The sequence below is a fragment of the Physcomitrium patens genome, chromosome 16, assembly GCF_059467195.1.
Source record: "Physcomitrium patens ecotype Gransden chromosome 16, ASM5946719v1, whole genome shotgun sequence".
Classification (NCBI taxonomy): Eukaryota; Viridiplantae; Streptophyta; class Bryopsida; order Funariales; family Funariaceae; genus Physcomitrium; species Physcomitrium patens.
The window spans coordinates 10,146,265-10,173,315 of NC_143425.1; the positions used below are offsets into that span (position 1 = coordinate 10,146,265).

The 27,051-nt window shown below is 41.1% G+C and overlaps 4 protein-coding genes and 1 long non-coding RNA gene across 7 annotated transcripts; 1 reads left to right on the top strand and 4 right to left on the bottom strand.

Annotated features, from left to right (window-relative positions):
• The first annotated feature begins 1,589 nt into the window (after positions 1-1,589).
• Positions 1,590-5,983, top strand: LOC149987645 (uncharacterized). 2 transcript variants are annotated; one of them, XR_016507102.1, is made up of 4 exons: positions 1,617-4,091; positions 4,230-4,665; positions 5,003-5,147; positions 5,421-5,983. It is a non-coding gene; the product is annotated as an uncharacterized LOC149987645 (long non-coding RNA). The 2 variants fall into 2 exon arrangements; XR_016507103.1 differs by lacking the exons at positions 5,003-5,147; positions 5,421-5,983 and having other exon boundaries at positions 1,590-4,091; positions 4,230-4,728.
• A 4,831-nt stretch (positions 5,984-10,814) lies between these two features.
• Positions 10,815-13,172, bottom strand: LOC112293265 (uncharacterized). The gene is made up of 3 exons (XM_024542487.3): positions 12,384-13,172; positions 12,043-12,164; positions 10,815-11,543 (listed from the first exon to the last, which is right to left on the bottom strand). The coding sequence occupies exons 1-3, from the start codon at positions 12,481-12,483 to the stop codon at positions 11,289-11,291; spliced, it is 477 nt and encodes a 158-aa protein (XP_024398255.1). The 5' UTR covers positions 12,484-13,172; the 3' UTR covers positions 10,815-11,288.
• Positions 13,173-15,613: 2,441 nt separating this feature from the next.
• LOC112293525 (uncharacterized) lies at positions 15,614-17,605 on the bottom strand. The gene is made up of 4 exons (XM_024543034.3): positions 17,107-17,605; positions 16,780-16,926; positions 16,396-16,480; positions 15,614-16,159 (listed from the first exon to the last, which is right to left on the bottom strand). The coding sequence occupies exons 1-4, from the start codon at positions 17,485-17,487 to the stop codon at positions 15,939-15,941; spliced, it is 834 nt and encodes a 277-aa protein (XP_024398802.1). The 5' UTR covers positions 17,488-17,605; the 3' UTR covers positions 15,614-15,938.
• Positions 17,606-18,321: 716 nt separating this feature from the next.
• LOC112293524 (rRNA 2'-O-methyltransferase fibrillarin 2) lies at positions 18,322-19,809 on the bottom strand. Its single transcript, XM_024543033.3, has one exon. It carries the CDS (start codon positions 19,657-19,659, stop codon positions 18,724-18,726), a length of 936 nt encoding a protein of 311 aa, XP_024398801.1. The 5' UTR covers positions 19,660-19,809; the 3' UTR covers positions 18,322-18,723.
• A 2,404-nt stretch (positions 19,810-22,213) lies between these two features.
• LOC112293899 (uncharacterized) lies at positions 22,214-26,620 on the bottom strand. 2 transcript variants are annotated; one of them, XR_016507101.1, is made up of 11 exons: positions 25,873-26,620; positions 25,588-25,742; positions 25,182-25,352; positions 24,925-24,996; positions 24,586-24,765; positions 24,218-24,352; positions 24,018-24,104; positions 23,544-23,828; positions 23,269-23,409; positions 22,942-23,062; positions 22,214-22,678 (listed from the first exon to the last, which is right to left on the bottom strand). XR_016507101.1 is itself a non-coding variant. In XM_024543858.3 (10 exons), exons 1-10 carry the CDS (start codon positions 26,294-26,296, stop codon positions 22,340-22,342), a joined length of 2,316 nt encoding a protein of 771 aa, XP_024399626.1. In that variant the 5' UTR covers positions 26,297-26,620; the 3' UTR covers positions 22,214-22,339. The 2 variants fall into 2 exon arrangements, 1 of the variants encoding a protein (XP_024399626.1); XM_024543858.3 differs by having other exon boundaries at positions 22,942-23,409.
• Positions 26,621-27,051: the final 431 nt, after the last annotated feature.

The window sequence follows — 27,051 nt, forward strand, 5'->3', positions numbered from 1 at the left end:
AGTCTACTATGTTCTTACAAATCTTTGCTTCAATCAAACTAGTGGATTTTTTAGGATTACAAAAAATCTCATTGATCCTAAAATTTAAATATCCAAGATCTTAATTTAAAAAACTCCCATATCCATCAATCTAACCATTTGCTTGATTCAAAATTTGTACAACAATCTTAAGATAAGTATAATGACACATTTACAAAATTTTACTTGTAAGTTGGCAACAATGCTTATAAAATCCTCAAATATGTTATCTTTTTTTTTTTTATTTCTTAAAATCCAAAATAAATATATACATCTCTTACTTTGAAAATCTCTCAAAATTTTAATATGCATCAAAATTACTTGAAAATAATTCTAAAATAACTCTACAAAGTCCGCTATTTAATTTTTTTTAATTTAAAAAAAAAAAAAAAAAACTAAAACTAAAACTAAAATACCATAGGAGTGCAATTTTGTATCTTAGGGTTTGATTGTGATCCTAATTTACAACTAGTTCTCTTTTGATACTAATTCTTGGTTTCTTAAAGTGATTTTTACTACAAACTACTCTCAACTCTCTTCTAAAGATGTTCAAAATATTTGTTTTTTTAATCTAATTTATTTTTTCTTATTTATGGCCATACAAAATAAGTAGAAGTTTTTTTTAAAAAAAGTAGCATTAATGTTAAAAGTTTTTACTACCTTCCTATCTTTTATCCATGTTTTGATATTATATCTTTCAACTAGGCTCTTATATAATAAAATTCATATTTTTATCTTTCACTATATAATTGTATTATAAACTTACTAATCTATATAAACTTATCATGTTCTATAATTAATACAATTTTATAATAGTGTAGCAAGTAGATTCTAATTTGGTAATAAATAATAATTCCATTTACAAAAAAAACATATTCCATATTTTCTAAACTTTATTAACTATAATTTTATTAAATGGAAATTTGTAGAGATTCTTCTTAGTCATAGCATTGAAAAATCCATCAAAAGTTTAGAGATTTTTATTATTATTCTTTGAAAGTTAAATATTTATGTATTTTGGTCTATAAATTAGATATAATTATTTTTAAACAAGTAGTCAAAATAAAGTAAAAATTACCATCAAGTAAGGTCCCTAGAACATATCTTCTTCATTGGCCACATCATGCCTTCAACAAACATGAAGTTTGCTTTCTGTGCAAGGGGCTGAAAATTTATATCGATTCAATTGCAGAAACTTTGTACTAAAATAACGACAAATCGTTGAAACTACTGAAACCCACATCAACCACCACCTGAAATGTGCAAGACTATGAGCAAGTTTTAACGAACTAAAACAACGATTCCAATGGAACCTTTACTCTAGATTAGTGCTATCCTTGAGACTAATTGTGACAATGCGCTTGTGTGACTAATTGCATTCCACACATTTGTTTAACAGAGTCGCTCCTGCACTCAGATTACAAACAATTGCATCATCATCAAAATGTATGTGTATATTCACGCATACATACATGCTTTGCTTAACAATTTCAGTGCGAGGTTGTGAAAGAGAATTAAAAACATATATTTGTATAATGATATGTATACTTTATGAAGGAACTGATTATGGGCAAGTTTCTTACATGTAACAACCATTCATGCCTCTACACTTCAATAGTATGACTTTGGATTGATTGTTTCTCGAAGATGTTTGCTTCAGACACAAAAGTTGGGTTGTTTGGTCATGGCATGGCATACGTGTTTTTCTGCGTATCACAACACGGTAGCACTTCGAGGAAGACAGTGGTGACAAACAGCCTGGTTGCAGAACCAACTGTTTGAAGTGAGAGTAAACGAAGACTTTTAACCATTCAAGACGAGGCGCACTGAATGAACATCGTCAGGATGCTGCAAGTTGCATCGAGGTGGTAGCTCAACATGGTCTTGACCCGGTGTTGTTGCGACACGGTTCAGCAATAGATCGCAACTTGGGGAATGATGATGGTGTCTGCGAAGTCTGGAGGTTACGCTGAGTTTTGTGTTTTTGTTAAGTTTCTTCAGCTCGTCGGCTTCCAGGGTGGGTGTGGAGTTGGTTCTCTGTCTTGCACTTGTTTTTAATCTGCGTGAGCATTTTTGCGATCCCTCGGGGCTGTTTGGAGCCCCGGTGTGGGTTGCAGTGTGTAGAAACTGCTCCTATGAGCATGCAGTTAGAAAATTAGTCTTTGATCGAAAGTAGATGGCAGCTGCTGTGTGCACAGTGAAGATGCACCTTTTCTGGTTTTTTTCGAGATTTGACTTCCTTCTTTTATGTAACCGAAAGGGAGCTGAATTAGATAGCTTGAGGTCTGGGCCACTGACCGGTTGGATATAGATAGAAACACTATAATACGAGCCATCAACTGATAAATTCTAATCGTCATCGAAACATAGTAAAGATACTATTAAACTTGCGAAATGAATTACACTTGACTCCTAAAAATCCGATTAAAATGCTCAGATTCGTGAAGAATTAAATTTCGATGGTGACATAAGACAAGGAGTGTAGATGAAGCAGTTGCGACAGCGACTAAACCACAGTTTTTGTCTTAGAATAAGGCGACTGATGGCCGTTTGAAAATGAAGAAAACATAATCAGCTTTGTTCTGGTTCTTGTCAGAATGGAGCATCGTGTGGGTTATGTAGGTTCTTTAATGCAGCTTCCCCAATGTGAAGATTTATAGGTGTATACTAGCCATAAACTTGACCCAATTTGGACAGAAATCTTTTGTTTTGCCATACATGTTCCAAAGATCTGATTCTTTGTGGAAAACAACCTGATTCTTTGTGGGGGCTAAGAGTCACACAGGTTTTGATAGACGAGTAGTAACAGTGTCTGTTTTGCAACAATTCATCTGTGTATTTTGATGCGTTTCTGGTTTATAGGTACGAAAGTCTCAACTACCCGGTTCTTAGTTCGGAGGAACAATTCACGGATTGACAGTTTTCATTTTTTTGTTCATCTTCCTACAACCACTTCTTCAGGAACCCTTTCGGATTGATTGCATGGACTACTTACCGGTTGGACTGGCAATTAGAACGCGATAAATTTGTATCAATGTAAACCTTTGGTTTGAGTCACTTGTCACAGCGGGATATGGTTAGTTCCAGCACGCTAAGAAACTGGCTCGTACTTCCGATATGGAAGAAAGTAGTGGTTGAATTTGGCAGAATCATGTGTTAATGGACGATAGTATAGCGCTGGGTAGTGATTAGCTGTCTTATGGTTGTGGTGAGTAAATACCCCAGTACTGAATTACCAGATATGTCCTAGATAACCTCCTTCTTGCAGCAAGTCTGCTCTTTCTTTTACACCATTTTCTGATAATGAGCATCCTTTGTTGATGCACTCACTGGTGAGTGTTTCCAGGATATTTTCTCTTCCATGTTTGTCTGAGGCTGTCCAAGGGGTCTTGTCTTCGACCTTGCGAAACTTTACCTTTGGAATGATCTGTGACAGGAGTGGTGAACTTTACCTTCCGTTTGACTCTTGCTTAAGTCACTGCCGGCATAACGCCCAGGAATTGAAATGCAACCTGGACGGTTTATGTGCTTTGACCCTTGTGAGAAACATAGTTCGGGCTCTTTGCTCATGTTCAGGTTCACGTTAATGATTATTTGAATGAAGATGATCACGGTCTTCCAGCAAGATCCACTCAGCCCGGTTGGTTTCAGTACTCTACCTTCTCACATGCTGTAGTCCATGATTTAGAAGATCTGACATTGAAGTGATTTAGATATTTGTGTTGTTAATTTTCGAACAGAGTGACTGCTGGTGATACTGTTTCAATACAGGTAACATGTTTTCATCGCTCCCATTATTGCTTTCCTTGGTTACACTTGTCACAGTTACTCGTGGGTCCCGCTCATGGCTGCTCACGGCTGATTCACTCACACTCTTGACCTCTCATGGTGCATATCCACGTGATGTAGTACAGATTTCACTCTGTTGGTTTTTATTTTTATTTTTTATCAAGACTGTAAAATTTTGTTGCATTAAACGCCTTGGTTGCCTGTTCTGCGGTAGAGGACTGTCTTGTGATGCAACTGGCAGTGCACAGGGAGGACAAAATTGTGGCTCTTGATGACTGTGCAGGGTAAGCACTTGACAAACCAATGTATGTTAGTGAACTTTATTTAACAAGTAATGTTAGTTTTAAGTCAAATAAAATAGAGGAAATAGAATACGTTGTTGTCGGATTGTTGTCTGATTCTGCTTCATCCACTTGCTACAGACAGTGCGATCTTCATCTCAACACAATCTTATCTGTAATCGAAGTAGGATCATCAATATGACCTGCAAAGCTTCAGCGTTTTACATGTCGTAACGTAAAAGAGGGTGTATCATGCATATTACAGAAAATATAACAAGCATCATGGCCTCTGCATATTCAGCTCTGACCCTGATTAATCAGCAGAGATTAGTACAGCTCCTATGTATATAGTACTCCTCTCTCCTGAATTTGTTACATCTCGGGGGTTGAGCCAGTTTAGGATACGAAAGCAGTCTAACCTGATTGTGAGTGATATTTACAGCACCGACTCGCGTGCTTGTACAGGACTCAATTCAGCCAGCTATCATGTAGAGGTTACTATTATTTTAATCGCTGGCTTTGTCCCTGTGCGTGATCAGCGGTATATGCATCACCTAAGCTGCTATTCAAACCAGATGTATCTCTCTTCACAATCTGCTTGCTAAAGTTAATTGCCATTTTTTTGTTTTATTTTGTTTTGTTAATTTTTTTGCACTAAAAGTGAATGGTTTCAAGTTTGTGCTCTTGATCCTGCTTGATGTCAGTTTGTGCCAGCATACGGTATGTTCATATTCATATGAAGGTCATTTAAAGGGGCCACAAGGTAGCTGTGCCGCTGTTGGGTATCATGTTCGCCATCAGTCAACGTGCAAAACTTCCCATGATCAGATGTGAGAGGGAGATGTTATGTGCACGTGAAAATCATTTGAGATCATCAGCCTATCAATTTTAGTGTAATCCACTTTATCTTGCAGTGCTGAGATGTTGGAGTGCATTCCGACTGTGAAGAGATTTCTGCAGCCATGGTCGTCAATAATATAAAAATGGAGATCGCAGGATAATTCTCATGGCGCACCTAAGTATCAATTACCTCACAAATAACTTAGTTTCACGGAAATGGTGAGTTATGACCGAGCGCAGGTTTTTTAATGTCTGAAGACTAATGCATCACAATTATTTTTGGTCTGTGAAGTGGTCTGATACTTGCGAGCCTTTATTATGCACTATGAAGGCGATAGCTTAGTTATTGTCTCCGGAAGTGTGCTGGCGGTGTTTTACCCGTTGTTCTAGCTCATCTCCCAGAGTCCGGCTATTTTCGTTTTTATGGTTTTTTTACTGGTTTTTCTTTTTTTTTCTTTTTTTTCTTTTTTTTATTTTATTTTTTTTACTCAGGGCACCTGTAAAGTCAAAACCACGCGCACTTGAAGTGGAACCTACTCAATCCATAAATGGGGGGAAGAGAAGACTGAATAAACTAGTAACGACATGACCTTGGGAGACTCGCTTTCGGCAGACCTGGAACGACGTCTTTCAGAAGTGACGATAGTGGGTACATACCTACGACTGGTCGGTTTCACACGAGGGAGGCAATACTCAAATCAGTGATTGGCACAGGAGGAGCGGCAGAGGCAGAGCAGATCAAGAGATGCAGCTTTGTGGGCTCCTGTTTGGGGCAACCAAGCGACCTTTCTGCTGTGGTTTCAACCCCTCTGCATTATGGTACTCGGATCGTAATATTGGCTTACCCTAGTGGTCAGGAGGTCTCTGAATCAAAATCTTGTGGGATAAAGTTTTCTGTTTCGTCATCTACACAAGTTATCGATTTCATTTCACCGGTCATCTTGATGGTTGCGAAATATGAAAAATGAATGAGATCTACACCCACCCACCCACACACACACACACACGTTTCACTGTTTCAATCTCCATCGAGAGTATGCTAAGATTGCAGTGAAGGTGCTAAATAGTAAGGATAGGATGGAGCTCTAAGGGGATGAGCCGGCTCCGCTGCCTGCAACCAGGTTGCACACAGACGGTAACAACATTAAAGAAGATCATTGCTCCCGTACGAAGGAATTCGTTTTTCCCTTAGAAAGCCCAGATCAGTGGGGGAGCCAGTAAAGTGCTGACTTCTCAGGACTCAGCCTGATCAATGGCAGAGCACGGCAGCCGGCAGCCGACGTTCTTATCGTTGGAATATTTATAACAGAAAGTTTGCCAGCGAGACGATCGTGTTTTTCCCTCTTGCAGTTTGAGCCATACAACTCTTGCAAACACAAATCCACAGGTGTTTGACGAATGTCTCAAATATCACCGCTTCGTGCAGCTTGTACCGCCGAAGCAGCCACGCTAATGATGAAAGCCTTGATTACTTTGCACCTCCTGATTCAGTGTGCCCATATAAGAAGTCCAATAAAGATCTGAGACCAGGTTCAAGGTGATGATTCAAGGCAGGGCACGGCATGGCACGGCAGGACACGCAGTTACTGCACTGCTTCTGGAATCTGGCCGCTGCTGGAATCTTCTACTACATCACTACCAACTGCTACTATTCATTATGGATTCAATGTTCCAAGACAAGCAAGTTGGAGACTAACCCCTCGACACACCTTTCCACTACTTCGCTTCAATGGTTAATCTTTTTGACACACAATCACCGAGTGTATCCTCTTCTAGCAGGAACCAGAGCAATGCACAGAACCATGCCATGCAACGCTCCGAACACACGAGACAGCGCCGAAAGCCCTGGCAGAGGGATTAACCTGCCCTCTCACCCAGCCGGACATGCCCATAAAGATTGACATTCCAGTTTTCCAAAGGACAGACAGTAAAAAAAAAAAAAAAAAAAAAAAAAAAACACCCCCACAAGGAAAGAGGGAGTGGGTACAATGCATACAGATCAGAGGTAGGCTGTACTGCTAGTCCTTGCTGCGAAGCCCCTTCCAAATCCACTCTTATCAGCATCGCTGTGGCAAGCTAGTAAATGCAAATAGCCTGGTACCACCACCACATCGGAGGAAGCTCCGTCCTCCTCCTCCTCCTCTTCCTCTTCATCTCCCTCCTGTTTCTCCTCGTTCTGTGTAGAAAATGACAATGGATGTGTCAACACTACAGGTAGGCCCTCATCAGCTTATCTGGGTGACATCTTCCTTTGTGGCTCTGATCAGATGCCTGCGTGCCTGCCTGCTTCTGTGCTTGTTTCTGGTCTGATCAGGAAGAGAAATAAAACACCCACAGCACCAGATGGGACGGCTGCTCACCAGCCTTCTCGATCTGAAATCCTGGCACAGCTCCATATTTTATTCTTTGTTTGATACACTCTCATTTCTAGATATGCTGGAATCTTCTACTACATCACTACCAACTGCTACTAGATTCTGTGCTTGTTACCTAGTCAAAAGCCATTTGTTGTTGGAAAAAAAATATCTCTAGGTTTGAATACCAGCTGCTTAACGTAAATACGGTCAGTGTATTTTTATTTTTTTTCAAGTTAGAAAGTAGTGTTTTCTAAAACGAGCACATGTTGATAGTTTTTTCGTTTTCTTCGTTTTCTTCGTTTTTTTTTTTTTTTTTTTTTTTGAAAAGAGTATTACTCGCAGATGGAGGTGAGAATCTCAAATGATTTTTTAAAAATAAATATGCTCCTGGTTTCGAGTGAAAATAATTATAATTAAAAATATATTAAATATTATTTAAATAAAGATATCTTATATTTTTTTAAATAAAAAATAGAATTTTTCATTCAATAACTATTATTTTTGATATTTAAAACATGTAGAAATTATATCAAAAAAATAATATTTTAGATCAATATTTAAAATCAATTGTTGCTGGATATAAAAGATTAGAACATAATGGTTTAATATACTGTAAGTGTTGTATTAATAATAAGGTTTCAATTAAATCCATGTTTACTTTATTCTAGCAAAGACACAAAAAAATTCTAAAATTTTATTATATTAATTTCAAAACATATAATCTTAAAAATTAAATTTATCCAAAAATTAATAAAACTTAATGATTATATTCTCTGTATATTGAAATTTGAATTTAGAAATCTCTTAAACATGTATTCTTTAAAGAAGTAAGTAATAGTGGCGGTTTGGTTTGTAGAACTAAAGCACATGTGCATACAGACAATAGGGATGGTCCAAAAACATCTATAAGAATTAATCTAATAAGGTGACAATTTTATGACACCTTCAAAGTACTTATATATATATATATATATATATATATATAAAAAAAAATTAAACATCACAGTTCAAATAGGATTTTAAAAAAATAAAATAAAATAAAATAAACAAACATATTTGTGTGCATATTTGCACTAAAAATGACATGATTTAGTTTCTAAACAGTAAATAAATAAATAAAAGTGTTGGAAAGTTATTGTCCTCCTCTTATTGAGTCAATAGAAGCATGTTTATTCACCACACAATTTGCAACTATTGCAAACGAAGAGGAGCATAGTTGCCACCTGTGAGTGACAACACAACCCACTCACCAATTCCCACACATACACACCAAATCCCAAGCTAAGTGAAACCGATGTTTCTGGCTGGGTTTCTCCTTCATCGTGAGAACTCTAGGCTGGAGGCACCCTCCGAGTTTGTAGTTTGCAGTTCTGAGGAATCCAAACTGGGAAGGCTAGGATGAGAGCACATCATAGAGACTCGGATCATAGGAAACGGGTCCATACAGACTGTGGAGACAGAAGAACGCAGTTACGCAGCGCAATAAATGGTGTACGAGATGCTGGGTGGAGAGATCAGACCCAGAAGGGAAGAGACAGAAACAAGGGAAAGAGTGAGAGCTAGAGAGATGGCCTGGTGGCACAAGCAGACAGGAAGTGAGCATTCCGAGGAGATCATCAACCCCTCCCAGGAGGAGCAATAGCAGTTGCAGAAGCAGCAGCAGGAGCAGAAAGGAAAGCAAAGGAAAAGAAAGTCTACAATAAAAAAGAGATTGCAAATCTGCATAACTGTGGCTACCCTCCACTCCACCCCAACTCCCCCCCCCCCCCCCCCCCCCCCACTCCACCCCTACTCCTTCAATGCCCTGAGTACTCTCTCTTTGACCTCCCCGCTGGTGGTGGTGATGTCCTCCCTCTTGTAGCTTGTCCTTGTGGTACCCTTCTCACCCCACCTCAAAGCTTGCGACGCTCACAGGACCAGTTCCCATCTTGGCCCCTACACTCTACTCTGCTAGCCTCTGTCTTTTCAACTACTAGCCTCGCAATCTCACGTTTCCCAATGCGATTCCCCATTCATTGCTTCTGGTGCGTGCCTCGCAGCTCTGCGGAAAGTCTGCAAGTGCTGTGAACTGAAGAACCTTGGCAGCAGCCGCAGCAGCTGCGGCAGAAACCGCAGGTTCTGATTCCAGCTCTAAATTATTGCCGAGGTCCATTCAGGAGTGCAGAGAACGGGAAAGGCCCCGATGCCTTCCTGCGTGGCACCAGACTTGGGTTGTGATGCTAAAGCTTGCATTTTAGAATGGCTGAACGAGCTAGATTGGATATGTCTGGGTTTATTTTCATCTTTAGTGAGAAAGGTGTGATTTGGACTGCTGACACAGCAAAACTACATGGAAACTGGTTTTAAAATTCCATCTCGCGACTCCTTTGGAACAGGAGTAAAGGCACATAATCCCACCCCTTGCATACACTTGTAGCAATGAGGTGAGGCGGAAGAACATGGCTATTGTGTTGAGCGGCATGTACGTAAAACACAGTTGCACTGCACAGCAGATTCGACCCTTTACTTGCTGATGCAAAATCAGCAAGTTCCATGATTAATGCTGGCAGTGGCTCGCAAATCCAGATGGTCCCTGAATCAGATTCTTGTGATTCCAGCACAAGTGCTGATGTTTGAGGATGTCACTGCTTGTGATTGTAGAAGTTAAAACAAGAATCACAAATAGTTTTATGTGTTCATCCTTCTACTGATACTCCACAAGTACATGTTGCAGTAAGATTTGCTCACAACTTCGAAAATTGAGTTGCGCGAAAAAACTTGATTCAGGCATGCATATAAACGTATTGACACTGGCGGGGGTTACATTCGTTGCAGAAGTTGGCTGGGAATCAGACATGGCAAGAGTTCAAGCAGACTAAGTACTCTCCTTCACACTTCCGCCTAGTGGTTTCATTGTCCAAGTTCTCGAAACGAGATGACTTCTAAGTTATGAGTATATAATTTATCGTTGATAAGGATTGCATGTACTTTGATTACTTTATCGATAATTGAGTGGTGGCAATGTACAACAGAGCATGCATCTAGCTGTTGAAGAATTCCCCCAAAGCCAAGTATTGGTGTATAGCTAACTGCCACACCTTGACACTATTTACAGTGGAATCTTCAGATCTGAACCACATCCTCGGCCATACAACCTTCTTCCGACACCTGAACTCGGATTCAATGTGCAGCCACAGCTACCAGTCTCGGCCGGGTTGATTGGATGTCCATTATGATATGTTGGACAAAAACTAGAGCACACGGACCCACACACCTCGAGAAGGCTATATAGTACGACCACACATTTCAACGATTGCAACAGAGCTGTATAGCCGTAACAGTGAAACTCGAACCGTGTCTGTCAGCTCAATCCCCCCACCAGGAACTTCGACACTAAAGTATCTCTGCTCATCCGCCTGTCGCTCCTAGATTTTTGAGCTTTCGTCGAAGTAAGCGCTGATCGTACTAAGCCACAGAGGTAAAAGAAAGGAAAATTAAGAAAATAAAAAGAAAAGAAGAATGCCTCTGATGATCGATATACAACTCGCACTAAACCCATGATATTGGTGTTGAGGCCTTTAGTCTTCTAATCAATCAAACCCATACTTTTTTTGTAATTCACAAGCTGTGACTACTGTCTGTTAATTCTCCTATGTCTAGTCTCAGTGTTCAATCTGCGCTAATAAATAGTGCACCCACACACTCCACACCTTCTCTTGCATACTGTTACAATAGAGTGGAGCATTGTTTCCCAATATACCCCCTCTTCCCATACACGCCACATAAAAATCCAATACATGAGTTGCCTTATTTCGCTCTGTGACTGCCAACTGCTAAATGCGGGCCAAAATTATACTCTACGGGGTCAAACCAGCAAGCTCTCAATAAGCTGTGCAAGTTATATAACAACTTTGTTCGGAGGTATGCACCGATCCAAATTAAATCACGATCCGCAAATGTTCACCTGCGGAAACGAGCGTGAAGGGGTCGGAGTAGTTTCCAGCTCTTACAATCCATGCTTAATTTACGGCATGAAGTATCTGTTGCCGCATTTGCACCTCCAAACTTCGGGGTAGTATTCCTGCTGTGTCAATGCGCCGTGAGGACTTCCATACGACATATGAATTGGACTGCATGGGATACAACGTCCACATTTCCCTTGGCAGGTCGGAGGAGACGATCCAACCAGCAGTCTGTGCCCATATATAGAATCGGCGTTACTATTCACTGGATCTTTGAAGCCTGGAAATATCTTTCTGTGAGATGGGGGGGTTCTGTCCTGCACCATTGGCGCCATGAGCATTATGAGATTGATCTTGCAGCCCACGACGGAAAATGCTTTGCCCAGCGAGTTGAGGAATTTTGACCAGCTGGAATACTTCTAAGAAAGCCTGGTTCTTAAAGAAGGAATACTCAATAATTGCAATCAGAACAACTTCAATATCAACTAGTAGGTTACTCTCTCCAAGTCATGCCATTCATCATCACATGTCCTCATGGGGCGGCGTTGCTTACAACCATGAAATACAGTGGTTATGTACGATCCTTCTGAAGTAGTAAAGATTGATTATAATACTATGTGGTTAAATGAATTCTGCTAGTCTTTAAAATTCTCAGTTCTAGGGGCTGAAAAGCAAAGCTAGCTACATTCATGGAATTCTGGAGTAACACTTCGTTGAATCCACATGGGTTCTTTCGTGCCACTCCACGATCATGCTTCAAAATGGTAAAGTCGGGCCATGACAAGAGTCTCAGTATGAGCATGAAAGGAAAATCACCTGAAACTGGCTTCCATCATCCAACGCCGAGCCTTCTAAGACTCCTCCTTGGCTTGCTACACGCCTGGCGGCTGGAACCTGGACTGGTCTGGGAGTGTGCATTGAGCTTGCCGGCGGTCCAGCTGAAGAGAAAAAAAAGTAATAAAAAAAAGGAAAGGAAAAATATGCCGTTGTTAATAAGTTGCTCACATTACAACACTACCGCAAACAACATCCCAACCACATTTGATGAGCTTGTTTCGAACAAAATGCTAAATCGAACGCGACTTAGTGGACTTCCAAGAGGACAGAAAACCCAAAGTTGCCAATGCAGTGAGCCGCCCAGGTTGAGAGTAAACTACCAGGTAGATATTGTCGTCCAGCGATGGTTTGTTGGGGAAACATGGTGAGCAGAAGGAGAGCAAAAAAGGTAACTAATGCTGTAGCATTTGGCTTCGACATCTCCGGCTGCAATGTTGAACTTGCCTGTGTGTCGGAGTAGTGTCTTCAGGTTCAACAGGTGGGAAGCTGGGAGCAGAAAATTAACGTTTTTCACAACATTCTTTAAGCACGAAGCTAGTCAATTTTCTTGAACTTAAATCCTATCATCCCTCTTTGAATCTCCTGAACTCAACTGGAACCAGCGGCATCCGCGTAGTCACCAGTTTCCAAAAGGGCCTGGTTGCAGTGGCACCACCAAGGACGGGGCCTAACGGACCAATCGAGGAAGTTATAATACTAAGCTCCAAGGAAGAGTCATGGCCACGTACAGATGCCGGTTCCGCAACCGTTGGAGATAACGCAAGACTGTGAAGAAGTAGCAGCAACAACAACAGCAGTGTTACCAGCAGCTGATAGAATAACTGGTATTCTTCCGATTTGAAGGAGCGGGCCCTGCTCCCCGGAACCTGGTCGCATCTATTATCCTACTCGTGCATGGTGCGAACCCATGTGGAACTTCAAAAAGGACGAGGCGCAGCTTCTGGTATGGCACCTTCCAATTGACTCGTCTGCCCCACCCGACTGCCCCCTCCTTCCACTCGCAGTACGCACTCATTACCTTGTGGTACCCATAGGCCCAGCTACGGTTGCTTGCACCAGCTCGAAGCGACCAAATATACCATCACGGCAGGGGCTTTGTCATGCAGTAGTAGCAGTAGTAGTGGTAGTAGTAGCAGCAGGGGGGGGGGGGGGGGGATGATCAGGATGATTAGGAGGGGCAAGGCAGGGAGGGAGGGCCCAGCTAGCTCAAAGGCGAGGCGACGCAGCAGCAGGAGATGCGATGCTACCCCCAGATGATAGACCAAACCATAGGGTGGGGTGGGGGGGGGAGCGAGAGAGGGGGGAGATCGACAGCCATGCTGGGGTGCAGAGGCTCATCACACATGAACCTCTCCCTTCCGTCTCTCGAAATGAAGAACCAGGGGGTACTTACTTCTGTCAGTCGCAATGGGACTTGGGCTCTGACATCCCCCGCCACTCTCCTGCGCCAGTGTCCCCCTGGTTTTTTGCCTCCCCCTTCCCCACCTCCTCCTCCTTATTACCTCCTTCCCTTTTCCTGCTCCCTCTTCCTCTCCCTCGCCCTCCCTCCCACCTGTACTGCCTGCAGTCAAACCGCCTGGCCCTGCCTCCTCTCCTTGGGATTGGATTTGACCCCCCCCCTTTCCTTCCTTCCTTCCTTTCTTTCTCTCACTCCCCTCCCTCCCTGCTGCTGCCGAATTCTTACTCCTCCCTCCCCTCCCCTTCCCCTCCCTGCAAGGAGCGGCGGAGGAGGGAGGGAGGGAGTAGTAGTGCTGTGCCCCCAGATTATTCATTCCACTGCAGACCAGCAGCAGCAGCAGCAAGGAGAGAGACGAATTCTGGCTGTAATGCCCCCCCCCAATTACAACAGCCCATGTGCTCTCTCTCACTCTCGCTCTCTCACTCGTTCTCGCTCTCTCTCTCTCACTTGAATCTAATGCATTCTGCTGCTGCTGCTGCTGTTTAACATAACATGTGCGCGTATTCGAATGTGAAGTATGGTTTATGCATGTTTTTACCCACAACCAGGCCCCTCCCCTCCCCTCCCCTCCCCACCCCTCGTGCACTCACTAGCACAATGTGTGTCTGGTGTGGGACTTGGACATAGGACATTTAAGCCTTCCCTTGCCTTCCCTTGCCTCACGCCTTTCCTTTGTTACTGGCATCCTGCTTTAGAGGGTTGGGTGTGTGTTTAGTGTCGCTCCACAACTTGGCTTCATGCGCTCTTTACTATTTCATTATGGTGTTTGTTTTTCTTTCTCTCTTCATTCTCAAAGGTTCCTTCGTTTTCCTCGTTTTGAATACTTCCAGTTTCACATGTTTCATAAAATCTCTAAGGCCGGAAAATTTGAAAAGTAAGTTTTATACATACATAAATTGATTTACCCGATCACAGAATATTAACATTATATTAGAAAGAATAGTAAATTTTAATATTACAAATTTTATTCGTTTCTATTTTATTTCTATTTATTTCTATTTGCTTAGGTGATTTGGACATTACTTCTATTTCTGAGGACAATATTAACAACAAGGAATCAAATTAATTCAAAAGTTGATAAAATCCAAAATCCATCAAATTTTGGTCTATAAATTACACAAAGATGGTTGATAGGTCCTTTGTGCAACTCCTAATATCACCAAGCAACAAGATTTACTTCTAAGATTGTATTACCACATGCATTGTATTGTTTTATCTATTTGAAGACAAACATCTTTTTCTTTAGGATCTTCAACTTGCTTTAAAGACCACAATTGTAAACATTAAATAGTACTTTAGAATTTTTAAGTTATTGAAAGAATATTGGGTTTTTTTTTACAAAAAAATAGTGACTTTTTTAAAATTCAAATGATTTTACTTGAAAGAATAGCTAAGTTTGTAATTATTAAATTTTATTTTATTATTTTAAAAATAAAAAATATAATATGATTGCATATGTAGACATATATATATATATATATATATATATCTTCTAAAAATCACGACTTCTATTCATTATCAATGTAAATATTTTCGTCATTTATTTTTGCTTTTCTATTGTGAATATTTAGAAGGTTAAAATAAATAAATTACTTGAATGCTTAATGCATTTTTCTGAAAATGTTTTAGATTTAATTAATGAAAAAATGATACAGATTTTCCGTTAAAATTTGCAACTCCTTATCTAGTGTACACAATCTTAAAATCACCATACTTCAAGTCCTTAAAATGCCTCAAAAAGAAAAGATTGGATGACACAAAGTTTGGATTTAAACAAAACTTGCTAATCATTGAGATTGAAGGAACCACATCAAATCATTAGTAGAAACATGTTTAAGTAAGAGCAGCATACTAATAAAAAAAAACTGACCCATGCATATTCGGAAGTTTATAAATAGTCATAATGAAGCTGTCATCGTTTCGTAATTTTCATGGGTTTTCTATTGAAAGCAAGACCGGCAAGCATGTTCTATAAAATTGTCACAAGCAAGAGTTTAACAAGCATGGGATAAACTACCTTGGAAAAGAACTCTACAGAAAAGTTACAAACTAGAAGAAAGCCAAGAGATGATTGTCTCTCAAATTGAGAAGTAGACAAAACCGCAGTGCCATTATCTTTAACAAAATTTTCATGTACAAGCATGCGCTTGCTACTCAACATGTATCTATATGACAACAACCACATCAGAACCAGGCTGTGAACAGGTGATCTAATCTACGTTTGCTACATCCTATGAGACCTCTACCTTCTAAAAACGCATGCAGCAATGTACCTTTTTCCAAGTGAGACATCCATATCCTGGCAGGTCAAAGTGTGCAGGATAAAAACAAAATCGTAACCATGCAATACACATTGACCTGCACTGTTGATCATGTCCCACAATATTGGCATTGAATTGAGAAAACATGTATTTCTTCACTTCTTGCCACCAAAGAGGGACTTGAAGCTCCACGCTTCTTGTTTGCTTTCTTCAGCCTTGCCAGACTTGCTCTTCAAAGTCATCTTACCCAACATGGAATCAAGATCAAAGGTTTCTCTTTCTTCGGTTACTCCTAATCCTTGATTAATAACGTTTGACTGCTGCTTTGTACCAGCTTGCCCCGTTGCATCGTCAAGGCCTCCTTCTCCTTTCGGTCCTGAGATAGTAATATTTTTTGTTAGAAATAGATCAACACATTTTTATTAATTTCACTAACACAAGGCTCAACCATGTAGTGTACTCAGGGCTTCAAAATGAGAGCGAGGAAGTCGTCAGGAGCTTTCCAGTAACCAAGTCTTAGCAATCACTACTAGCTGAATTCTGGGAACAAAATATATGAACAACAGCGGATACTTCCAGGTGTTACAAGAACAGCCAGGGGTGAATTTTTACCAATAGGATTCATCATGTGACCAATTTGACCATCCTTGTATTCATAAGCAGCGAGAGCAATAGGATCCGTCAGCAAAGGCCTCACCTGCAAAAGAACCTCACAAATTAAACAACTTTAATATCCTCCACTCAATAGAACTAATACAATACAATATATTAATGTGACAATTAAACTAATATAATACAATGAGGAAAAAGCCAATTATAGACCAGTGAATACTACAATAAAGCTTTCTCTAAACTCAGTTCTCCAGGACATAGTTTCTCAAAACACATGTAATTTTTGCGTCGTTTCCAATTTCAGTAAACCAGAACATACCCCGTAAAGTCGGTGCTACCCGGTAAGCAAGAATGACAGAGTACTAATAGGGATGCGAAACATACATCCATCACAAATTTGGTGTGCTCGGGCGAGGCGCGGATATCATTCATGGCGACGAAGCTTTCATAGATCTCCCAAAAATGAAAAGTATTCTTGTCGAAGGCATCGACGTTGCACTCAAAGCCTTGAATCCCAGATCTTCTGTCATTCTGAACCATCCAAACCCCCGAACACACGTAAACCAGCTAAAATAAGAATACAAGCACGTAGGATTTAAGCTCTTTGATAGAAATTCCAATCTCCTCACGGGCACTCCTAGTGAGGTAATCAATCTAATGAGGAGCAAATCCCATCCTCAACAGGCGAGACAAATGCCATCCCGCCCTTACCATCTTCTCAAGGGCCCACTCCACAATGCTCTTGCACAAAGCAGTAGCCTCTTCTTCTTTTCCCGCCTCGATCTTCAATGTGGAGCTCAATGCGTAGCTTCTTCCCGTTGATATTCGCTTCGCCGCCTCAACCACTAGCCCTGTGGCTCTCTGCTTCGTAACGACGGCGGCAGTCTCTACCAAAACGACCCTCGTTCCCAAGTGACCCTTCCTCTCCGCCATCATCTTCTGCATACCACCGGGTGTTTTGGGGGCCCATCTAATGCCAGCGTTCGAAGCAGGGCTTGAGCCTGAGCTGGAGCACCCGCGGGTCGACCCTACAACATATGAGCTCTTCTCAGCAGCTAAAACTGCTCGCGCCTGCACACAAAAACCCGCCATCTTCTCTAACGTTGCAAGAACTTTACCAGTGTCTCAAATTCCTGAGTTAGAGACTGCTAATCTGGCCACCTACGCATGGCCCAACTGGGGCTGCAAAAAATTGTACACTGCTCGGAGGGCGCTGCGGCAATGAGTCACTTACCTCATCCTCGAAGCCCTTCAACACCCCAGATTATTACCCAACCGTAGATGATGTGCAAAGCTCTTACCTTTGGGTTGATTTTTTCACTCCAAATCTTCCCAGCAGCTTGATTGAATGAAATTCAGGCGGAGGTTTGGAACCCACTATCCACAACCAGATCAAGGGGCAGTAATCGACAGCCACGTGGGAGTCTTTTTTAATCTTTCTCAAACTTTGATGTGAATATCTACACTTTCATTCTGGGCTTTCCAGAAGTGTGATGAGCAGAATTGCCGGGACTGATGAACAGAGCGTGGTCTGCACAGGAAGTTTGGTGGCAGTGGATGAAACTCGATAAGCGGTTTGTAATTCATTCAGAGATGATGGTCCGCATCTGTTCAATTTACATCAGTGCTTAGTGTGTCTCCAGCTACTAACAAAAAGTCCACTGCGCATGCTTTACAATCCTTTATTCCTTGACAACTACCTATTTTAGTATCTATCCGGCAAAACGACAAAGCCATGAATAATTTAGAGGGCACATGCTACACATGACTAGATGAAACACATGGGATGGGTATAAGGAAATGAACCATGGAGCCTAATAAGCACTTTCAGGGTCATTAGGAATTTTTAATTTTTGATGTGGAATTGGTAAAAACCGAATCCCTTGCAAGCATCAACATTATCGAAATGTTCACCTGAAACTGACATGGGGGAGAGAATGCATGACTTTGTTACATTGAACGGTGGTCACATCGCAGGAGATTGCATAAGTGGTCAAATAGCTGCTCAGTCGAAGTGAGGCCTATTCAATACTGCCTTCTGACTGTTGACCTAGAGGAAATCTAATGCCACCAGGCCCAAGCCAAGCGCGACGTTGGGAACTACATTGTAACTCCAGGAACAGTGCCAATGTGGAAGGCACGTTCATGAAACTCACTAATGGTTACAGAATATGAAGATCAAGGCACAGTGAACTGTAGCTAAAAGCATACCTTCAGCTGAAAATCGACAGCTGCTCGTAGCTTCAAGGCTGCGCTCCATTCAAGCTTTCATAAACCACATGCAGTCTAAAAGTAGAATTCCTAAAACCTCATTGGGAAAACCTAAATCTATGAGCCAGCAGCTGGCTTGGCTTTCTTCGGTGCACGGTAAGTACCAACCACACAAGCATGGTCCCTCTCGAACGGCTCAAGAGTAACCTGCTCAGCAGGCTTGAATTGCTCCTTCTGCAACTTCTTCACCTCTGCAGCAAACACAGCCTCAGCAGGCACTGTCGAATCGATACAATTGGCCTTGATAGAAATAACAAAATGGCCACTGTTCTTCAAGAAGTTATGAGCATTGATTGCAACAATTCGAGCCTGATCAGGCTGCGCAACATCAGCAAAGATGACATCCACCATAGCGACCAACATGCGGTACTTCATCGGATGTCTAGCATCCTCAATGATGGGGATAACATTCGTACGCTTCTTCGCCATGTTCACTAGATCTCGCCCACTCCGATGAGAGAATTCGACAGCATAGACGATACCCGACGGTCCAACAACATCGGAAACATGCGACACAGTAGTTCCCGACGCAGCTCCAAGGTAGAGCACATGAGCACCGGGCTTAATCCAAATATTGTCCACTCCACCCAAGATGGCAGCCGCCAGCTTGGATCGAAACGGATTCCACACACGGTACTCTGTCTTGGTTCCATCCTCGTTGTCAACCGAAATGCGCTTCTCTCCATACACACTCTCTCCGGGGACCAAGTTCTTCGTCACAAGCGCGTCTTCCTTTGCCTTGGCAACGAAAACTCCCTCGTGCCTGTGTGGCTCGATGATCACCTTGGCTCCTCCTTTCATGCCACCGCCTCGTCCTCCTCCGCGACCGCCACCACGGCCCCCTCCTCCTCCTCTACCACCGCCTCGCATCCCTCGCCCGCCTCTGTCCCCGCCTCTACCTCCACGGCCACCTCCGCGACCTCCCCCATCGCCCCTGCCTCCTCCTCGTCCGCCTCGAAAACCCCCGCCGCCTCTGGTCAATGGAGGCCTCATCGTTGCACCCACTTCAGAATTGATGCAAAGGAAGGTGAGGAGAGCGCGGGGACGCTCGAGACAGACTCGCTGCAACCGCGAGGTGGAGGTAGAAATGGCTTCTGCACTGGCGCTGCCGCGACGACGACGACGAGCGAGGGAGCGAGGGTTTTAGGGTTTCCCTCCCTTCTCTCCATTGCGTTTGAATTTAATAGCCTCCTCGTCCACAACGCCCAAAGCCATGCTTAGGTTCATTCTTACTCTTATTCTGAATTATGTTTACGTGGAGTTGATAAAATGTAGTCGAAATTGTTGTTCGGTTCATTTCTTTGATGTTTATGGACCAGTTTAATTAGACTTGGATAGATGTTTTTGTGTGTTGCTTATAGTTGAAATAACTCATGTGTTGTATTCATGCATGACAAAGAAACAGAAAATGCTAAAACCATGTTTCATTAGATGGTTGATGTAGGTTTTAATGTTTAAATTGGTTCTTTGAGTTGTTAATAATAGAATTTGAACACATCACAAGGAAATAAAATATGAAAAATAAACCCAAACTAAAACCAGAGAACTGTTAACACCATATCCTCAATTGATATCGCTACACCCTGTAACCTCCTTGCGGACAACTAGCATCAACAATTCTTTAAAATTAATAGTATTCAGAACTTTAAAAAAAAAACAAAAAAAAAAAAACAAAAACGTTTATATCATATTTGAAAAAAATCCACAAAAATTATAATCATTGAAAAAAATTAATACTAGCCATATTGTAACTTTTAAATCAACTTAAATAAAATTTAGACATTACTTCCAAAAATTACAATAATTTTTTCCTTTAATACATTATTCCAAGAGTGTATAAAGTTTGTAATGCTTATAGAATTAAACCACACCAAGTTTATATAATCATAAATAAGAAAAATGAGAAAAATAAAATAAAATAAAACACACACTCACACACACACACACACAGTTTTATAATACACATTTATGTTTGTGTGTATATGTATTACACTAAATCAATCTATAATACATCAAATACTTTTGTATATTTTGATTCTTTTGATTTTTTTTGTTTGAATAACCAAAACATTTTTCATGTACAGGTAAAATTATTCTTCCAACTTGTATATATCATCAAATGTGCTTCTTTACAAACTTCTATTTTTTTAGCTACGAATAAATAAAAGTTTCTTTCTTGCTTTTTTCTTTATTTTGATTTAATTTTTTGATTAAAATATACATATATATATATATATATATATATATACATATATTGATTATAGACGTCATTTCTTAAATTTATAGGCCATATGGCAATCACCAACACTTATATTATTATATATTACAATAAAACATTTAGTCTTGTCAGATAAGTATTATTATTATTATTATTATTATTATTTCAAATTAACTGTAATTATTTTTGTAATTTTAATAATATATTTTATAAAACAGAATTCTAAAGATATGAGAATAATGTAAAGGCTATCAACTTATTTTAATTATATAATTACTTTTTTTCAAATTTACAGACAAGATTAATGAAATCCTAACACAAGTTTCTGAACAAAGTGATTGTTGCCATATTTCAGTTTTTTTTTCTTTACCAAATCATTTTTACAACCACAATTTATTTATTTTTAGTTTGACTTTGTAAGTCATAAAAAGATAAAGTTTAGAATTCATGTAATGCCACAATGGATTAATGAAGTTTAAAAACTATTTGTATGAACTCCCAAATCCCAAATTCTGCATCTGTAATTTTAACGTTCAGAAGTTACTCTTCTATGCAAAGTAGCAGATTGTTGGAACAATCAAACAATTGTCAGACTCAGCATTTACTGAAAAAACTGGTCGTCTATCCCATATGACTAAAAAAACAACTTCCACCTCGTGAGACTTAAGAGGGTGTTGTATGAGGTTGAAGGTGCAGCATGATCTCTACTACAAACCCCACCAGGAAACCAGAATTTAGCTAGAATCGAACTAAGTCATTTGCTTGGCACAATCCTCTGGGACTTGCTGTCTTTGGATGGATGTTGGAATTTGATTTTGCTTCACAGAGAAAACTCACTCACTCAGTGCAGAATTATGATTTGAAGTTGAATTAAAACTTCTGAACAGATAGTTTGGACATTTAAATCAGCTTTTCCTTTACCAAATGTCGGTTACCCCACCCATTGCAAACGGCAGATTCAATCAGAGAAGAGAACTCCAAAGTGAGCGCATGTTACTACCCACTAAAAAAATTAGTGGAGGGTTAAATATCAAGTAACGTGGAGACTACAAGGAACTCCGTGGAAATCCGCAGTATGTGTTGCAAGGTCTTGCATGTTTTACATCATCCAGTGCGCTTCAGTTCCTACCTGATTTTTACCTCCCCGAAGGATTCCTACGGGCCTCCTAGTGCAAGGGGATTGATAGACACTAGGTGGCAGAAAGGGAACGCACCAAACCAATAAAGTGAGATTATTGAGAACTTCAATGAAAACCACCAGTCGAAGAATAGATACTGCAAATTGAGACACGGTGGTTCAAACGTTGGCTAATTCGGTACAAGCGTAAAAAAAGAGTCAACCGCATTGGAACAACATTTGTATTATGATCGCCATGAAGTGCAGCATTCGGAGCAAAGGTTTTCACAAGTGAGTTCCCCTTGAAAAAAGGAAGTCACATGTTATCTATCTACTCCCTACGCAGTAGTGTGCACAAGTGTTGATTCCGAGTTGGATTTATGATATAAGAAATCTGATGGCATGCTAAAGTAGGTGTAAGAATCTAAGCAGCGCTGGTAATTAGCTATCAATAGACTGGCTTCTTTCTGGGACAATTTTCCGGCAGCTACAGAAGAACTTGACTGCGTTACCAACTCCTTCAGCAAGTCTGCATGAGAATGATGAGTGCCACCCAGCACCTCCCCTGCAGTCTGGCCAGGTAGTACAAAGTCTATTGCAAAATCGCCGTCCCCCAATGCTCGCAAATACACAATATTTACACCTCCAAATAGATTGTGGGCGCTTCCTAACATCTCCTGCACAGCCATGGAGAAATTGGTTGAATCAGTAAACGTCACACTAAGATGAGTTTGATTAGAGAAGACAAAGCTTGAGGCAAGATTTAATTTCTGAACTCATAAAACTTAGACAGGGAAGCAAAAAGTAATGAAAACTGTAACCATTCCTACAAAAACCTGAAGTCAAATAACTTAGGTAAAAGGGGAAAATATTCCTTTGACTAGGAATCCTTATGTAACTTGTCATAACCTTATCATGGTGAGGATACAGATCAGCTTACCTGGTAGACTCCACCCAGAAATAATCCCAGGTGATAAGGCTTTGCTTCTTGAAGGGAATGCAAGGCCAGTGCACGGCTCATCTCGCCTGACGGGCCAATAAAGCGATCAATCTTTCCGTCACTGTCACAGGTCAAATCAGCAAGAATAGCCTGGACAGTTGGCTTTTCATTTAAGCGGTGCAAAGGCATCACGGGAAATATCTGACTTATAGCCCATGAATCTGGTGCAGAGCGGAACACAGACAGATTGCAAGTATAGAGGGTTGGAAAGGACAGCTTGAACTCTTTAGGAAGTCGAGATCCAAATCCAAGCACCTGTTGACACACCTTCTCATATAAAACATCCGCTTGAGCTCGCTGCTCCAAACTAAGGCAGCCCAGTCTGAACAAACTACTAGCTTCCTGCCTTAGCTGTTTAGCATCATTGAAAGCTTCTTGTATGTTGCCCAACTCAAGAGTTGCACACACCTGCAGTAAGCCCAATAACGTACAATGAAACACTGTCAGAAGAGCACTTTATACGCTTTATTCTTTCCAAGACCTATTAAATTGCTCATCAACCCAAGTCTTCAGGAAAGCAGTGAACACTTTCAATCAAGTACCTGATAGAATGTCGACAGCAAATATTCCCCGGCATCCTGCGACTGAGGATTACTAGCATAATCATTTCTAAAAGAGTCTAGATGCAGATCTTCAGCCTCAGAAACATTGTCCAAAAATGCAGATGCGGGATTCTTTGTATGGTGAGGAGCATGAAGCACATCAAAGACCAGTACTGATGAATGGGAGGCCAAAGCACGTCCACTCTCTGAAACGATTACAGGTTCAGCTACACCTTTCAGTAAGCAAGCATCCATGAGTGCCGCGACAACGTCATTTGCGTAATTCTGCACCCACCTACATAAAAGATCAAAACGTATCGTCCAGAGTTTGACTTTAAATCAGAATCTTATAATGACACTCCTATGTCGTTGGTTTATCTGATGTATCCATGTGCATCGATAGCAGATACATAACATTTTTAAAAGATAAAATATTAAAAAACTATATGATTAGAATAGTGTGCGAAACATTACTTGCATATTGTAATTCACAGAGGCGCTTGAATGCCCCTTAGAACCATCATAGTCGATACCCAACCCTCCTCCAACATCAATGTAACCCTGCAAAGTACAGTTTCCACATCAACAAATTTAAAAATTAATTGCAATAGAATAAAAATAAATAAATAAAATCATGCACAGAAGTCGATTATGTACAGCAGTGAAAAAGATACCATAGGGGCACCCATCCGAGCTAACTCGCAGTAGGTGTGACTAGCTTCACGCATTGCCTCCTTTATAACCAGAATGGATGAAATCTGGGAACCTATATGAAAATGTAGAAGCTTGAGACAATCAAGCATGCCTTCCTGTGCAATTGACACAAAACCACCAACCCCTCCTTCAAGAAATGAGTGAAGGATAAAACACTCAGCATAGCGGTATGTTAGAGGAACTTGATCAAGCAACACGGCCCTGCCTAGGCTAGACTATATGTTTGATAAGAACCAAACATCTAAAAACCATTAAACTTCCAATGCATATTATAATTGAGAAAGAAAATGCATGAAAATGACCTGTCAATATGGAAAATAGTACAGACCTGCCTAAGCCGATAAACAACAGAAACTATCTGTGTGACAGTGAGACCGAATTTGGCCTTATCTCCAGAAGTTTCTCCCCAGTGCCCATTATGCTTAGTGCTTAGCTTGGCCCGCACTCCAATAATAGGGCGAATACCCAATCGCTGGCTGCAAGCAACTACCTCCTCTAGCTCCTCTATCTGACAGGCAAATTCAATACGACATCCAGGATTTGGTTGCTGAATTGATGAATATGATTTTTTTGCTTCACTACATTGCTCAATATAAGCAGAGATATCATCAGGAACAAAATGAAGATAAACCGTTTGAATGAACAATTCTTAACAAAAAATACCCACTTGTTCAAGTACAATTACAGCTCGAATACCCAGCCTCGTGGCAAGGACCACATTTTCCACGTATACTGAATCCTAACCACCATCAAACACACGCAGATAAATTTCAGCATGTTTCAAAAACCACGATCTTAGTGCACGACGCACACACAACAAGCATACGCTTCAAAGCACGTGCATGATAACAGTTACATACAAGACAGGATTAGATAAATCGTTACAACCGCAGCAAAGAATTAAAAGATCTGTGAAGAGCATGCCTTGTATCCATTGCAGATAAGCAGCGCTCCATCTCTACTGCTGAGTTTGGATAATGCTATCAGCAATTCTGGTTTCGATCCCACCTCCAAGCCGAAACCGAATTCAACAAATTGATCCAAGAGATGGCACTCAGGATTGCATTTAATAGGAAACACTCCTTCAAAATGCCGCTGTCACCCCCTCTCCCCACACGTTGATCAGATCTCCTAGCCAACCAGTAAACCAGGTTCTGAATAAATCACCAAATCATACTTTTAGAGCATGACTCTTGTTGAATGATACTTGACTCACCAAATTTTATGATTAGAAATCAAGCTTGCTCTCAGAAACTTCCAAAACTAAACAGCATTCAAAACCACGTTGCCAAGCAAGGAGGAATCCAAATCAAGGCAGAGAAAGAGCAACCTGATAGCCAAATTTGGCAATTGCAGAGGAAAAGCAGCCTTGCAACTCACGCATGCGATGATGAAGTATATCCGGGAACCGAAGAATGACGGGAAGTTGCAATTGCTGTGCCGTCAACGAATCTATGACTGCCATCATGTCCACCTCATCCCTTCCTGCATCCCCCCGCATATTCCACCGAGAAATCTTCCAAAACTCAATTCTCGAGGGTTTAACAAGAAACATCAAGAACGACCAAATAACAACAAAACTCACAGTGGTCGACAGCATTAACCCGTCACCCACCTTCCGTGCCACCGGAGGGCCGAACACACAGATGCCCGGCGACGTTAATTGCAAAATACGGAGCACCCCAACCGTGCAATCGGTACAACGCATCACTATCCTGCACTGTCCACTCGGCTTCCTCCTCCTCCTCCTCCACTTCACCTCCACCACCATCATCCAAACTCGTTCTTCCTACAAACCCTCCACCCCATGCGCTTCTCGCTACACTACTCACCCCCTGACGCACCAATCGCGTCCCAATCACGAACCGGCACCCCACTCTCGACAATTCACAGCCTGCTGAAAAGAAACTCAGGGACTCCGGTGCGTCGGGCGATTGCAGTGCTTGAGCTACGCAAGCATTCTTCCTCAATCCCGGTGCCGATATCTCCGCTCCGAATCCTTTGAGCTTGAATCCTCCTCGCAGCAACCCGGATCCCATGGTGACATGTGAGCTTCGAATTCAAATCTTTGCAATACAAAAAAATACCAAAAACCTCACTCGGCCGGTTGGAATTTCGATCAAAAGCTCTTGGAAACCTCGGAACCTGCGATCGCGGGTGAGACCCACTGCAAGCTCAGTTCTGCAGCTGCAAAGGGAACAGCAAAATCAAACAGAAGATAAAAGCATCAAACACAGGGAGCAGCAGCGCCGGATGCTGGAAAGGCACCAATTCGGATGTCGAACCCCGTCTCTTCCTCCACGCTAGGCCACCCTAAAACCCTTAGTATTGAGGGTGCTTTCCACCCCCAAAAGTGAGAGTTTTGCAATGTGGGTCTCGTGGGCTCAAGGTTGGTCATGGAGCAAACAGAAGTACGAATTCCACATGTAGAAACGTAAATCCAAACTGATAAATTCCCAACAAATTTTTTTGGGTAGGCTTTCTGTGTTCTTTTTTCTATTTTCTCTTTTATTAATTTGCTAATCTTCACAATGTTTTGTAAGAATCAAGTGTGCGAAACCTCTCATGAATTTTTATTAAATTGCTTATACTTTATCTTGGGAGACTATGATTCTAGAGAATATTATTTGTGAATGATCTTGCATGTTATTTTTATTACAATATTGTTAGAGAGGTGTACAAATATCAAATAGGTATTATTTTGTAAGCGTTATCTTTTTGTTGAAATCAACATTATTGTTTTTTCAATTGGTTTATGAAATTTCAAAATTTTGCAGTATTCTTATTATTTTGA

Coding starts and splice junctions, on each gene's coding strand:
- LOC112293265 (XM_024542487.3), bottom strand. CDS start 12,483: ATGTCGAAGCCAAATGCTACAGCATTAGTTACCTTTTTTGCTCTCCTT. Junction 12,165..12,383: donor TGGACGACAATATCTACCTG/GTAGTTTACTCT, acceptor TTTTCTCTTCAG/CTGGACCGCCGGCAAGCTCA. Junction 11,544..12,042: donor ATGATGGAAGCCAGTTTCAG/GTGATTTTCCTT, acceptor CCAATGGTGCAG/GACAGAACCCCCCCATCTCA.
- LOC112293525 (XM_024543034.3), bottom strand. CDS start 17,487: ATGGCGGGTTTTTGTGTGCAGGCGCGAGCAGTTTTAGCTGCTGAGAAG. Junction 16,481..16,779: donor ACACCAAATTTGTGATGGAT/GTATGTTTCGCA, acceptor GTTCTTTTGCAG/GTGAGGCCTTTGCTGACGGA. Junction 16,160..16,395: donor TCACATGATGAATCCTATTG/GTAAAAATTCAC, acceptor TTACTATCTCAG/GACCGAAAGGAGAAGGAGGC.
- LOC112293524 (XM_024543033.3), bottom strand. CDS start 19,659: ATGAGGCCTCCATTGACCAGAGGCGGCGGGGGTTTTCGAGGCGGACGA.
- LOC112293899 (XM_024543858.3), bottom strand. CDS start 26,296: ATGGGATCCGGGTTGCTGCGAGGAGGATTCAAGCTCAAAGGATTCGGA. Junction 25,743..25,872: donor GCCCTCCGGTGGCACGGAAG/GTGGGTGACGGG, acceptor GGGGGGATGCAG/GAAGGGATGAGGTGGACATG. Junction 23,829..24,017: donor CTGTGAATTACAATATGCAA/GTAATGTTTCGC, acceptor AGGTGGGTGCAG/AATTACGCAAATGACGTTGT.